Source organism: Struthio camelus, chromosome 5, assembly GCF_040807025.1.
Source record: "Struthio camelus isolate bStrCam1 chromosome 5, bStrCam1.hap1, whole genome shotgun sequence".
Taxonomy (NCBI): Eukaryota; Metazoa; Chordata; class Aves; order Struthioniformes; family Struthionidae; genus Struthio; species Struthio camelus.
Window position 1 is genome coordinate 21,852,521 of NC_090946.1, and position 12,526 is coordinate 21,865,046.

General features: G+C 37.4%; 1 protein-coding gene across 1 annotated transcript in view; it reads right to left on the reverse strand.

The window, feature by feature from the left end:
• Positions 1–2,352: 2,352 nt before the first annotated feature.
• Positions 2,353–12,526, reverse strand: part of INSC (INSC spindle orientation adaptor protein) — a 69,789-nt gene continuing 59,615 nt past the window's right edge. Inside the window, exons 11-13 of the mRNA XM_068944956.1 lie at positions 9,188–9,343; positions 8,449–8,525; positions 2,353–6,419 (exon numbers count right to left, since the gene is read on the reverse strand). Of these exons, the coding sequence (XP_068801057.1) occupies positions 6,291–6,419; positions 8,449–8,525; positions 9,188–9,343 (362 nt within the window). The 3' untranslated portion in view covers positions 2,353–6,290. The remainder of the gene's footprint in view (positions 6,420–8,448; positions 8,526–9,187; positions 9,344–12,526) is intronic.

Below are 12,526 nucleotides of genomic sequence, written 5' to 3' on the forward strand. Positions count from 1 at the left end.
CTAAAGATAGGTTGAACTTCTGAAATCTCTAATCTGTAGTAATTACTACTCTCAATAAGTGTGGCCTTTTTAGTAATTAAGCATTACAAAAGTAATTAGCCACGCCAAAGAACATTACAATTTTTCCTGGAAGTGGAAATAAACATGTGTGAACAAGCACATTGGTGAGTGTACAAAGCACACTCCATAAATGTTCATGTTTATCACAGAATTTTACAAGTAATTAATTCTTAGTTCAGTATTGTGAGGTTTTCTTCATGTATTTTACCTCTACAGTATTAATTCTAGCAAGAATCTTGAAACACGGGTGTTAGCTCTGTTGTTCTTCACTGCAGTGCAGATACACTGACTTACCATAGCTTCAAAGAAGGCATCCCTAGGTGATTCCAGTCCATTCCATAATTATTCTTTTGATGCAGGTGAAGATGCACATGGCTGTTCCTGGATCTTTTTAGATGCATCTTCTTGATTTATCCTAAACTTTGCCTTACCTAATGAGTATAAGTAATGGATATATCTTGTTAGATATATCCTTCCAGAACTACTCAAAATGAAGATTTTTACATGATCTGGTTAAAAAAATTTCAGACTGAGTCAGCTGTTCTGTACAGTGAAACTAGTAAGTTACTTTGATGGAAAACTAAGTAAAACATATGTATATTGTTAGGTTAGAACCAGACACATTCTAAAGGTTATGGTGGACACTGACAAATGTAGTTAAAAGACATTGGTAACATACAAAAAGCTTGAAGAAAAGGGTACAAACAGTTTAACTTTCAGTTAGACATCTGTGACACAGGTGATTGCAGGATTAAAAAAAGGTACTGCACTCGACACACTTTATTCTTCACTCAAGTAATCTGATCCATTTTAATTTCTCTCTAAAGGAAATTAGCAGTATTACCCACTCCACATTTGTTTTTGCACCGTTTTCCCAAGGGTTCCCTTGGCCTCTAAGCAAATTTGAATCATTAAAAGAAAAAGCCACTCACTGACAGGACAGAGGGAGAGGACAGAGGGAGAGGACAGAGGGAGAGGACAGAGGGAGAGGACAGAGGGAGAGGACAGAGGGAGAGGACAGAGGGAGAGGACAGAGGGAGAGGACAGAGGGAGAGGACAGAGGGAGAGGACAGAGGGAGAGGACAGAGGGAGAGGACAGAGGGAGAGGACAGAGGGAGAGGACAGAGGGAGAGGACAGAGGAAAAACAGAAAAGAAATCTTTGATTTGCTAGTGCTTTGTCTGTATTTCTTCCAGTGGTTTTCCCTTATTACTTTGATTCAGAGATTATTTGGCAGAGGACTGATCAATTCATTAATGCTTAGTTACCGAGTCTGCTTATAAAAGTACCAATACCTGGAGGTAGACTATTATACATTTGTTTTCTCTTTTCAGTTTTCTTGAGAATATGCTGGTTCTTCCTCCTGTTGTGGAAACAATAAACACATTCCTTTTGCTCTAAGTAATCTAGAGTACACCTGTTTAACATGCTATTTCTATTACTTAGTCACTCAGAAAAATCTTACCAATACTGTAATTAGCAGGACGGGCCTTGAAACTTAACTCTCTTCTCTGATAACCAGCAAATATAGAAGTAATGCAATATAAAAAGCAAAAACCTCTAGCAGAATTCCAAGCAACACAAGTTTGTCGTGCTTAGCATCAGCCATATGAAAGAGAAACTCAGATCAAAGAGCAAGCTAGAAAGCAGAGAGAAGGATTTCTGTAAAACACATGAGTTTCAAAAATACATGACCTTGTGTTTTCCTCGTTCCTGGCTCTTTAGCGTGTCAAGAACTAAAACTATTCACCACCCCACCACCAGCTAAGCACATCCAACTCAGATGAACAAAATCCCTAAAACTTTTAATGCTCAAAGAAACACTGCAGTTTTGTGCTCAATGCCATCTTCCCTCCCTCCTTTAAAAATGAAAATACTAGTGCATGGCTTACATTGGCTACAGCGTCACTTTAAATACATTAACATGAATTAGGTCTGAAAACAAAAGATTATTCACAACACCAAGGGCAATGTTATGTTGACTGTTAATTACTGCTATTTAAAAGGACATAGTTTAGAAGCATGATATTCAAAATACATATTTGGAACAAGCCACACCAAATCCCAGAATCGGTCATACTAAGGTGATGAAATCCCGTCTTTCAGACACTAAAAGGGAATCTTCAAAACAGGTAAGACAGCCAATTTACCAGACATCTTTGTAGAGAAAACTACTATTTTAAACAGAACAGTTCAGACAAACAATATTTCACATAAATTATTCACATACTAAACACACAATAAATGGAGACAAAAAATTTTATTCTATGAATAAAATCTCTGGGCCCCAAATATTAGTAAACAGTTCAAACTAAAGCTTCAATCTGAACATGTTGTTCGAAGTCATTAGAGCATTAGAGTTAAATCAGAGTTGCAAAAGATCCTGCAGCTCACTGCATGTTTGTCTAACATTTCAAAAAAAAAAAAAATCTAGGATTTTTAGAACAATTTAAATGAAATTATAACATTTCTGGAAAACATAATACTCAGTTTCCAAAATGACTAAGCTAGTATCTGCCTAGCTTACACGCAGTCTCTACAGACCAGTAAGTCCACATGTATAGATTCACACGTATATATATTACACGCACTCTGCCTCACTCTACTAACTGTGTACATAGAGTCCTAATTTTGATCCACCAAATTACTTATTTTAGTGAAAATATTTGGAGATAGAGTACTGTTTCATACTAGATTGAAATGATACATTTTTGTTCTATCTTAATCTGTTACTTTTTTGTTTAAAACCCAAACAGTTTCAAGTTAAACACCGTTGATCCAAAATTCATTCAGAACACATGAGAGAATAACATTTCGATACTTTCTAACAACTTTTTAACTCTAAATGAGTCAAGAGGAAAGAGGAATATTCATTTTCTTGCAAATATTAACATGCAAAAATAAAGTACATAACTTTTGGGTGAAAAATTCAGATCTAACATAAATGGTTTCAATGACACTTAAGTAATAGCAGATCTGAACAGGCTCTTTTGAGATATATTTTTTCTACTACAAACATGAGTTCCATCTCCATTTACGTTGTTTCTATAATGTAAACAGCCATATTTATGATACGGACACATGTAAGCAGACTGTATGGGCCGAGACTTATGGCTACATATATACAGATTGAGAGTACCTCTAGTAAAATCAATTACTCATACAACTGTATTGGAGAGAAAATTAGACTCATTCATTGCACTGGTCTGCTCACTTTTTGACCTGTTAGAAATGGCTTTAAAATGTTATGGGTCATGATTTTTTTTTTTTTTTTTTTAATAATAGCCGCTTTAATTCACTTCAACTTGTGACCATCGCCTTGCATGATACATCATAATACTGAAAAAATAAGTTTTTTTTTCTTGTAGCAACTTATCTTGGTAAGAATTTTACAAAATATACTGTTATAAAACATATACGACTATTTCTTTTCATTGATTTCTAGTTCTACTTTCAGAGGAGCAAGGATTTGCTGCCTAGGTAAGGACACCATTGCAAATAGTGCTACGGGTCTCTCAGAAACCATAACCAGTTTGTTGCAGAGTTCATGTATCTGGGCTGTTGAACTGCAGGATGGATTGGCATTAGAATCAGTATCTTGCTTATGCCAAATATATTCATTTTCAGTTTTCTGTTTTTAAAGACTGTTTAACAGCACTGAGAGAAAAATCTACTGAAAAGTACAGTATTCTGATTCCCCACTGCACCCAAATTATATTTTTCTGCTTGAATTGGTTATGCTCTGAAATGATATATATTTATTTTTAATCCTACTATCATCTCACAATTGAACTGCACTTCTAAGGACCCAAAAATTAGTCTTTCTGCCTTGGGTGGGCTGTAATTTCCCTGAATTTACTTACCATTCTGATCTGTGAGCAACAGTTATATAACAATACACTCTGATTCACTCCTTTCCACAACTGAGACAATTCCATTTGGGCCAAAATAACATATTTGTAGTCCAGTGACATTTTATCTAGTAATGTCAGTGTAAATCGATATTGAGAACCCCTACTTTTTGTATGCAACTGTTTTCAGTGCACACAAAAATATGCCATTGCCTTGATCAGGAGACAATCTCTGCTCTTTTCTGCATGTACATACAACCCCACACAATTTCTTTCTTTCAGCAGATGAATTGTACATAACTTGTAGTATTCCTGTTTTTATGACATGTTAACTATTATGGGATACATCCTATCCCTGTCTAAAAATCACTAGTTTCTGGTGTTAGTCACAGCCAACAGAACAAGATTCAGTACAGCACATTCAGCGACAGAATTTGATGTGTTGCATACCATTTAGGATCATCATATTATCAGGATGACTGCAACAGGACCTTGTTGAGTTTATTATAATTTATTTCTAGATGAAACACTTTATGTCAAGAATGTTTATTTCACCATTTAAGGCATGCAAAGTTCATATATGCATTTCTGCTTAGTGAGGAAAGTGTTAAAGTCAGTCACTTGTATAATATTTTCAAATCTGTACAGTGCAATACATCTTAATCTTGCACTTTTAAGGAACTGCCTCAAAGAATGCTAACAAAGCAGAATTCATCTCTGCTTTTACTAGAAAATCACATCTGTAAGACATCTGAGTTTATGCTTATCTTTGAGTAGCTGCTTATGACAGATGTATCTTTTCTAATCTTTTAAAACTTCATTCAAGATACAGTTCATAGTTAAATGAAGAGATTACAAAGAAGACATGTTAAACCAAAAACTTCCTAACCCATATACTCAAGGGAAGAAAAAAGTAGCCACCGTTTATCACTGCTTGATGCAGGCCGAATTTCTCAGACAGAACAAATGTGAAAGGCAATCACATCTTAGCCTTTCATCTAAACCCCACATAACACTAAATAAACATTAACGGATTAAGCTGCTTAATATATCTGCAAAGTAACTACAGACAAGAAGAATTCTACTTGCTTTTTTGGCAGATGTCCTAGTACCCTAAAGTTGCCTGATCATAAAGTGATCCAGAGCAATAGCTGTAAACCATCAAGAAACCAACTACAAACCCTTTCATACTCCGCAGAGTCTTTTGTGAGAAGTCAGAGAAAAAACAACTCTCCAGATACTGCTGGTTGACTAATTTTAAATGTGTATGGTTTCTTGATGAAAACAAAAAGCCAAATTTTAAGAGAAATATTTCTGAAAAACTAGACCTATTTTTAAGTGAACTCTACTCTTTACGTTGTTATCTACTGGTAAAATCTTTTGTTTAAGAGCGCTCAAAAATCCCATTTCACACTTTTGAAATATGAGACTAGTTAGAAAAACAGAAATTGGAAATTTAAGTCAAAATCAATTTATCTGTTCTGATTATTTATGCATGCACAATCTCTCAGAGAAGTAATAGCTTGAAGATTAAAAACATGTCTGGACAGAATCACTTCCAATTATTTTAAGGCTTGGAAAGAGGAAAGACTTATCAATGAGTGACAATTTTAAGTCTTATGTCAATACCTTCACACTGATGACATCTGTTTGACTTCATGAATATTTTTCTAGAAGTCTCTTAATTTGTTGAGGAAATCTGTGTTACATGCATATAAAAGAAAAGAGTTGTCTGCAGTTAAGTATCCTCTAGTAGATCACATCTGTATACAGTTTAAGAACGTCCCTAACATCCTTGGAAGCCAGTTATTTGCCTAAAAAATTACCTTAGCTAATCACAGCTAGACATTTTCATAATTCTATTTTTTTTTTTAAAAAGCAATAATTAAGAAGTGGACTCAGACTGTAACATCTCTTTCATTTTGAAGTATATTCTTACAGCTTTAAGAATCAATTTTCTTCTAATGAAATGAATGCATAAGACTAATACATTTCTTCCAAAGAACACAAAATGCTCTAATCATAGAAAAATATCAGCAATAAAATATTATTATAAACATTTAAAATCAGAGTACCAAATTCTTGGCTTCGTTGCCTTGGTTCAATTCTGTTAAACAGGAAGACAACTTCTTGTTAGACTGCACTGACATGGTCTGTTGACATGTCTGCAGGTATGGCAGGAAAACAAGATAAACAACTGCCTTTGCAAACCACTGAAACAAGCTTGCTTAATTCTGTTTCTTTGCTCCTACAAACCACATGTTTGTGATTTTAAAATAAATAAGTCATAAATAAGAGGCCTAAAGCTACATAAAATTGTATACATATTATCTTGATTGTTTCTCAGAGGCTAGCTTGCTTTGAGGTTTTTGGCTCACATTTATACAAAGCTCTCTTCCATATTTGTGCACAGCAGAAAGGAATCCACAAGTCTGGGCTTTACAAGCTGCTGAAAATCTGAATCTTCAAGTCCATCAGGACTCATAACTGCTAGTCGTCGTAAGGCTGCCTACAAAAACAAAACATCAAAAAAGTAATAGAGTTATGGACTGACAAACTCTTCATTGCAGGAATCCATTATAACAATCTCTAAACAATAGCTAAGACTTGAATTTGACCTCCTGTGCAGGTCCACAGACTCTTTCACCTAGCTACTCTCTAATTACTGTGTTCATTTATCAGATAAATCTTTCCTCAAATGCATCTATTAAAGGACAACTCTCCTTGGACATACTACTCTTAGATATAAGCAGCAGGAACAGTGGCATCTTAAAAAAAAAAAAAAAAAAAAAAAAAACATGGGGTGAGAGTCAAAGAGCTTAGGCTGTAAACCTATCTCTGATCTGCTGCATGTCTCACCCTGCCTCTTTGCACCTCAATTACCCTCTCAGCTTTTGTCTTATTTATGAACACTGTGAGCTGTCTGACTCAGAAAACATCTCCTACTGAAGTTTTATGCAATGCCCTTAACAGAGGCCTTTTAGGCACTAGCGTTGTAGAAAGAAGCCACACGTTTCAAACCATCTGGGAACAAATATTCAGATTATCAGGTTGCACAGTAGAAAATGCACTGATGATATGATTACCTTCATAAACTCTCCCTTTCTAAGAAGTTGCATGTTTTTCTCACCAGAGAAAAATACACAACTACACAGCTTCTGGCTACCTGACACTATGGATGCAACTAAGAAGTGGACTGGCTTTCCACAAGAACAAAAACCGTCTTCAAACTAGCAAGCTCTGATAGCTTGTGACCAGCTTGACTCTGCACTGTTTATTGATGCAGTGTTAACACAAGAGTTAATCCTGCTTCAAAATATACAAAAAGTAAACCACCAAGATAAAAAAAGCAAGTAGCATAAAAGCCCTTAGCACTTCAATGACAACACCTGTAAGAGCCTGAAGCACTCTATCTGTCTGAAGGACACTATTTTTGCCACAGGTTTATCAGAAAGTGCCATCAGACACTTGCTAAAAGGTTAGAAAAAGCAGAAATGCAGAGATGGACAGGCAGGTAACACCTCAAGCAATGGGTATGAATTCAGGGAACGTGCAGCACAACCTCACTGAGACATGGCACCAGAGAAGTCACGAGGTGGTTTGCAGCCATCAACCCATGGCCTCTGCTCTAGGCATACAAGATTAACCAGCCTTCTCAGTACGTATGCAGAATAACAACAGCACTGCTTATACAAACCTTCATCCCGAATGAGCCTTGCTTCAATGAACAAAATTTCCCATGTGCAGGTATTAAGCTAGGTGTTAATCAAAGCTGTACTAAACAAGTTTCAGTTTAGCACTTCAAATACCATTGATACTAAAAAATACTGACAGTACTTTTAATAATATTTTTAAACCATCATTCATCAAAACCTAGCTCCTAACTCCAGATCACCCATGTCCCCAGCACACGCTCCTCTCTCACAGTGCTCTGGAGGAAATTACTCAGCTCTGACAGCTGGCCAGGGCTGACAATCCATGCAGTGCAGGGCCAGCAGCTGGGATCCTTCTTCTAAGTAAAGGAAGCATTAACTTTCTGTTGACCACTCTTTGGCTGGACTCTATAATGCCGTAGAGACTCAAATCGAAAAACGGACAGTAACGAAAGAGAGAAATCTCTTTTCCTCTCTTCAGCCATTTTACATAAATATTTCCATACATTCCTGTGTGTGCATGTGACTGTCTGTCTGTGTACAGAGAAAGGGCTAGTAATTCTGTGATTCAAGGCTTATTTCAGCAAAGACAGCATCATCAGAGAATGGAATTTCAGAATTACGGAAACCTTAAATTCTGAAACACTCCAGTGAATTTTTGATTCCTCTGTACTGTGAAGATGAAGACATTTTCGCTTAAGTGCCAAAATCTCCAGTATGAAGAGAAATAACTGGCAGTGTACAAAATTATGCCTAAGGGTTACAGGAGACTCTGGCCTAAATTTAAAACATTCTTGCAATACTTATACATTTTGAAATCTTTTCGGCTGGGGTTTCAGCATTTTTCAGGATAAGCAAGGAAGGATGATAAAAAAATGTACCTACCAGACATGCGACTAAAACAGAATCGCTGTTATTTCTTTCAGTTGGTGATCTGCAAAGTTTAATTAGGCGAGGAATACCTGAGTGAACAGAAGAGTTTTGGGAGAAATAATTAAGAAAAACAAACTCCTTTTTTCAAGATAAGAAGCTAGGTTTTTTAAAAGATATTTTGTATTTATTTTCCTTATTTGACATGATTTCTAAGGCAAAGATTGTATGCAAACACTTATGGGACTGTGCATGGAGCTATGCGGTTCAGAACAGTCCTGATTAACAGTTGTAAAGCATAAACAAGCAAATGCTTTGTTTTTACCCTCTTCTGCTCTTTCATAATGGAAATAATGACCTCCATTCCTTCCCCATCAATCATCCCACACACCTTTAAAAAGCTCTAGCCAAAAGGCAGAATGTTGCTGCCTACCAGATTCATTACATTGCAATTGCAAGGGCCCAGTTTTCTTTCTGCTGATGGATCCTGCACAAGAGTTTAAGGAAAGGAACGAGGGGTGCAGCACTGTCAGTTGTCATAATCACGTGTTGTCATGTGCCACAGCTAAGTGTTGGGAGAAAGCTGTACCTCATATGTTCCTCTGGGAACTCAGACAGAGGTTCACTTAGCACAACCTCCTAACCCACTGTCTGGACCAAGTGAGGTACAGTTTATGAAAGGCAAAAGAACTTCCCTGACTGGCAGTTCCTCCCTCTTTTTCAGTCTTCCATTAAGTGAGTGATATGTCCTTACAGCTAAGTTTTATGGCTGCATCTGCCACTTCAGGATCTCGGCTGAGTCGTGCCAGTGTAACTGCAGATTTCTGTTGGACTCGCTCACAAGCAGCAACTTCTGCTGAATTTCCTGAAGATGATCTCTCAAAGAGCATTTCCAACAAAAGCTGAACACCTGCAAGGACGTGAAAGCCACTGTTAGCCTCTTTCCTACTAAAAATTCAGTCAAAAAAAGTAAAGGGAAAAGCAAGCTGGGTAAATACAGACCAATCATCACCTGAATAATGCATGAAGAATGCCTAGCAGTGGCTTGCAATTTAGCCATCAGGATTTAGGCACACCTGATCTGTGCAAAATTTTGTCTTCACTGGGAAGCTACAGAACTGGAACAGAAAATGCACTAGTTCTTTTCCCTCTTCCGTTCAGCCTGCTTTGAAATACACTGACTGGAATCTAGGGGTTAGCATTTTAGATTGACTCAGTAAAATTTTGAAACCTAAAAGCAATTCTTTAATTGATTCTAAACTAACCTAAAGGTATTTTAAAAACTGGTAGTAATATATTTCAGGTCTCTACACGAATTTTGGTTCTGAATCAGAGGGAAATAAAACTTTTGTTTCAGTTTATGCATTTTTAAGCAAGCCTTTAAAAGCTCCCACCTCAAACTGTTTAAATACATAAAGGAATCTCCATTCTAAATACCCTTCGTGAGGGAAGAGATGAGGTTCTGGCCTCTTGAAGTTTACTGTGTTGCTGCTCTTGACTTCAGAAGAGAGAATTTCACCCATGGTGAAATGGTGTTATTAACTTATTGTTGCTTGTAGGAGCCCATATTCTTATTGCAGCAGGACAAAAACAGATGAGACTTTACTGATTTATATTTTCTAAACTATTTTAAATGTAAGGACAATTATATGCTATTAGCCTCCATATGCCATTAGGCATTCAGATTACTTTAGCTAGCATCAGAGGATTGTAACTATTAGAACACTTGCATAATTAATGGAATTAGCATCAGAATCACACAGCTAAATAATAATCAATCAACATACAAAAAGTTAAGAAAAGCTGAGAAAAAAAATCATCTCAACTCTTCCAGACCCAAACACCCTTCTCAGTAGGCGTGTTTGTGACTCTGGCTTCTGATCAGCAGCTAATTATTATAGTATTAGCCAGACACAAGAAGCTTTTATACGCAAGATGAGTGTCAACCCTTCTCATAAGCCTGAGGGCGAATGCTTCTGTGTGAACTTTCATTAAGAAGTGTATACACAAATTTACTTTGTTGTGTACACACTTTGGTTAATTATGTGTTTCGCTGAGGGAGGAGAGCAAATACTACCTTCTGTTTTCTCTTGGGAAATGGAATGGGCTATTTGGCACTGTATACTTGGGGTTTTTTAAATCACTTCGGGTTCAAGCCATACTTACAGCTCACAAATGGTGCAAATGTGCACAGGTCCAATACAGTCTATGACGAATATGTAACAACTTGCCCAAATTCTTTCAGTCATTTGCAAAAGGCAATCAGTAAGGTCCTAGTCTGGTAAAGCAGTTCATATTTGAGTGCCGTCTTATCTTTCTGCACTTGTGAAACTCCAGAGACATACAGGGAATTTCTCCTGATTTACACAGCTCGAGAATGGACCATCTCTTTGTCTTAGGACTGAGAGCAAAAGTTCTGCAGCAGTTTTCAGGGCTTGACACTCTGAGTTGGATCACAAAGGACCCAGACTGGACTATCTAATGTATTACAAGTTTAGAGACCATGAACATGTCAGAAGCATTTAAAGAATTCAAAACACTGAATTTTCCTTTTGAAAAAACTTCTGCCTAAGATTCAGGGGGAACACTGCTTAAGATGCAGGGTAATTAACACAAAAAATGACTTACCGGTTGGCCTGTTTGGATTGCACTTCACAATCCACATATACCTCTCCACCTACTGCATGAGCTAGGTCTAGTTAGCATAGCTGTTGGCACAAGCCCATGAACCTTAACTGTCTTTCTGCTGCGGCAGAACTAAACAAAATACAGTCATAACATAATAGTTTTTGGTGTGCTCAAGGAAATACAGAGCTAAATTACACACACAACCTGTTAAGTATCAAGGAGTACAAGAGAGTCCAGGGCACGTCCAGAACAAACAAACTGCAAGTGCCAACAATGGCAACAGCGAATCAGAAGACAATAGCTCAAATCAAATTGACAAGTGACTAGCCATGTATTTTCCACCCTATCCTATAATTAAGAATATCTAGGAATGCTGGGGTCTTACCAAGAGTTTCTGAAAAGACTCTGGGAAGAAAAGCCCCATGACCCTGCACCAGGATCTGGGACAATCTCTCCAACCACTAGAAACGCAGCAAGAAGAGACCCCAGGGCACCCCACATCCTGTACCAGGAGCACACATCACATAGCAGGAGCCATCACTGACCTGATGGACCTCTTTCCAGGACTGCCCCACCTCTCCCATGGAACAAGCAGAGCATGTAAGAAACCACAATGCAACCTGACCAACTTCTCCTCCTCACTGCACCATCTCCCATATAGGATAGGGAATGCATGCAATCCAAAAAATTCAGTGTTATCTGCGATTAAAGTGCTTTCGTATCCAAATCCATTCAGCCTCCACACTCACTTGGTCTCAAACTGCAACACCTACCCACCCTAGCAGGAACATTCAATGCACATTACCTATCTGCACACACGGATCCCATCAAGCAAATTAGTTGTGTATGGTTCTTGCCGGTCATATTTGCGTGCACAGAGCTCAACTTTTCCACTGAAATGCAAGAAGCAGCTAAATCTAATATTATATAGCAACTGGTCAATTCAAGAATCACCTCTACACAGGGGCTTTTTGAAACCCCTTTTCCCACCTACAATCAGTGATCTCTGAGATTCAAATGGAGCCAAACTCAAACCATTCCTATCCAAACATTAATTTTAAAAGGGAGGTAGGAGGAAAGGGTATTCCTAGGACAGGAAAAGCAATGGGTGTGATGCTTCATACTTACTGCATAACTCTCAGTAGAAAAAAAGCTGTTTTAGTATATCACCTGGCCATGAATTCGCAGGATGGTGTAATAGTAAGTCAGTTAAATCCTCCTATAGTCTTAGCCGCTGAATTATTAACCTAACTTCTCAGACTTCGGGTGGCCCTACAATGCCTAGTTCTTTTCTAAGCAATGAATTTCTCACAATATGATATTTAAAGGAGTGTGGAAAAAAAATGTAGCAACTGCTTTATAGCAATAAAATCATAATGCCTCAAAATTCATAGTACTTTTGAATACTTGTGAACAAAGTGACACAAAATGCAGGTATGTGTAGCTCAGTATCAGATGAGGTCTT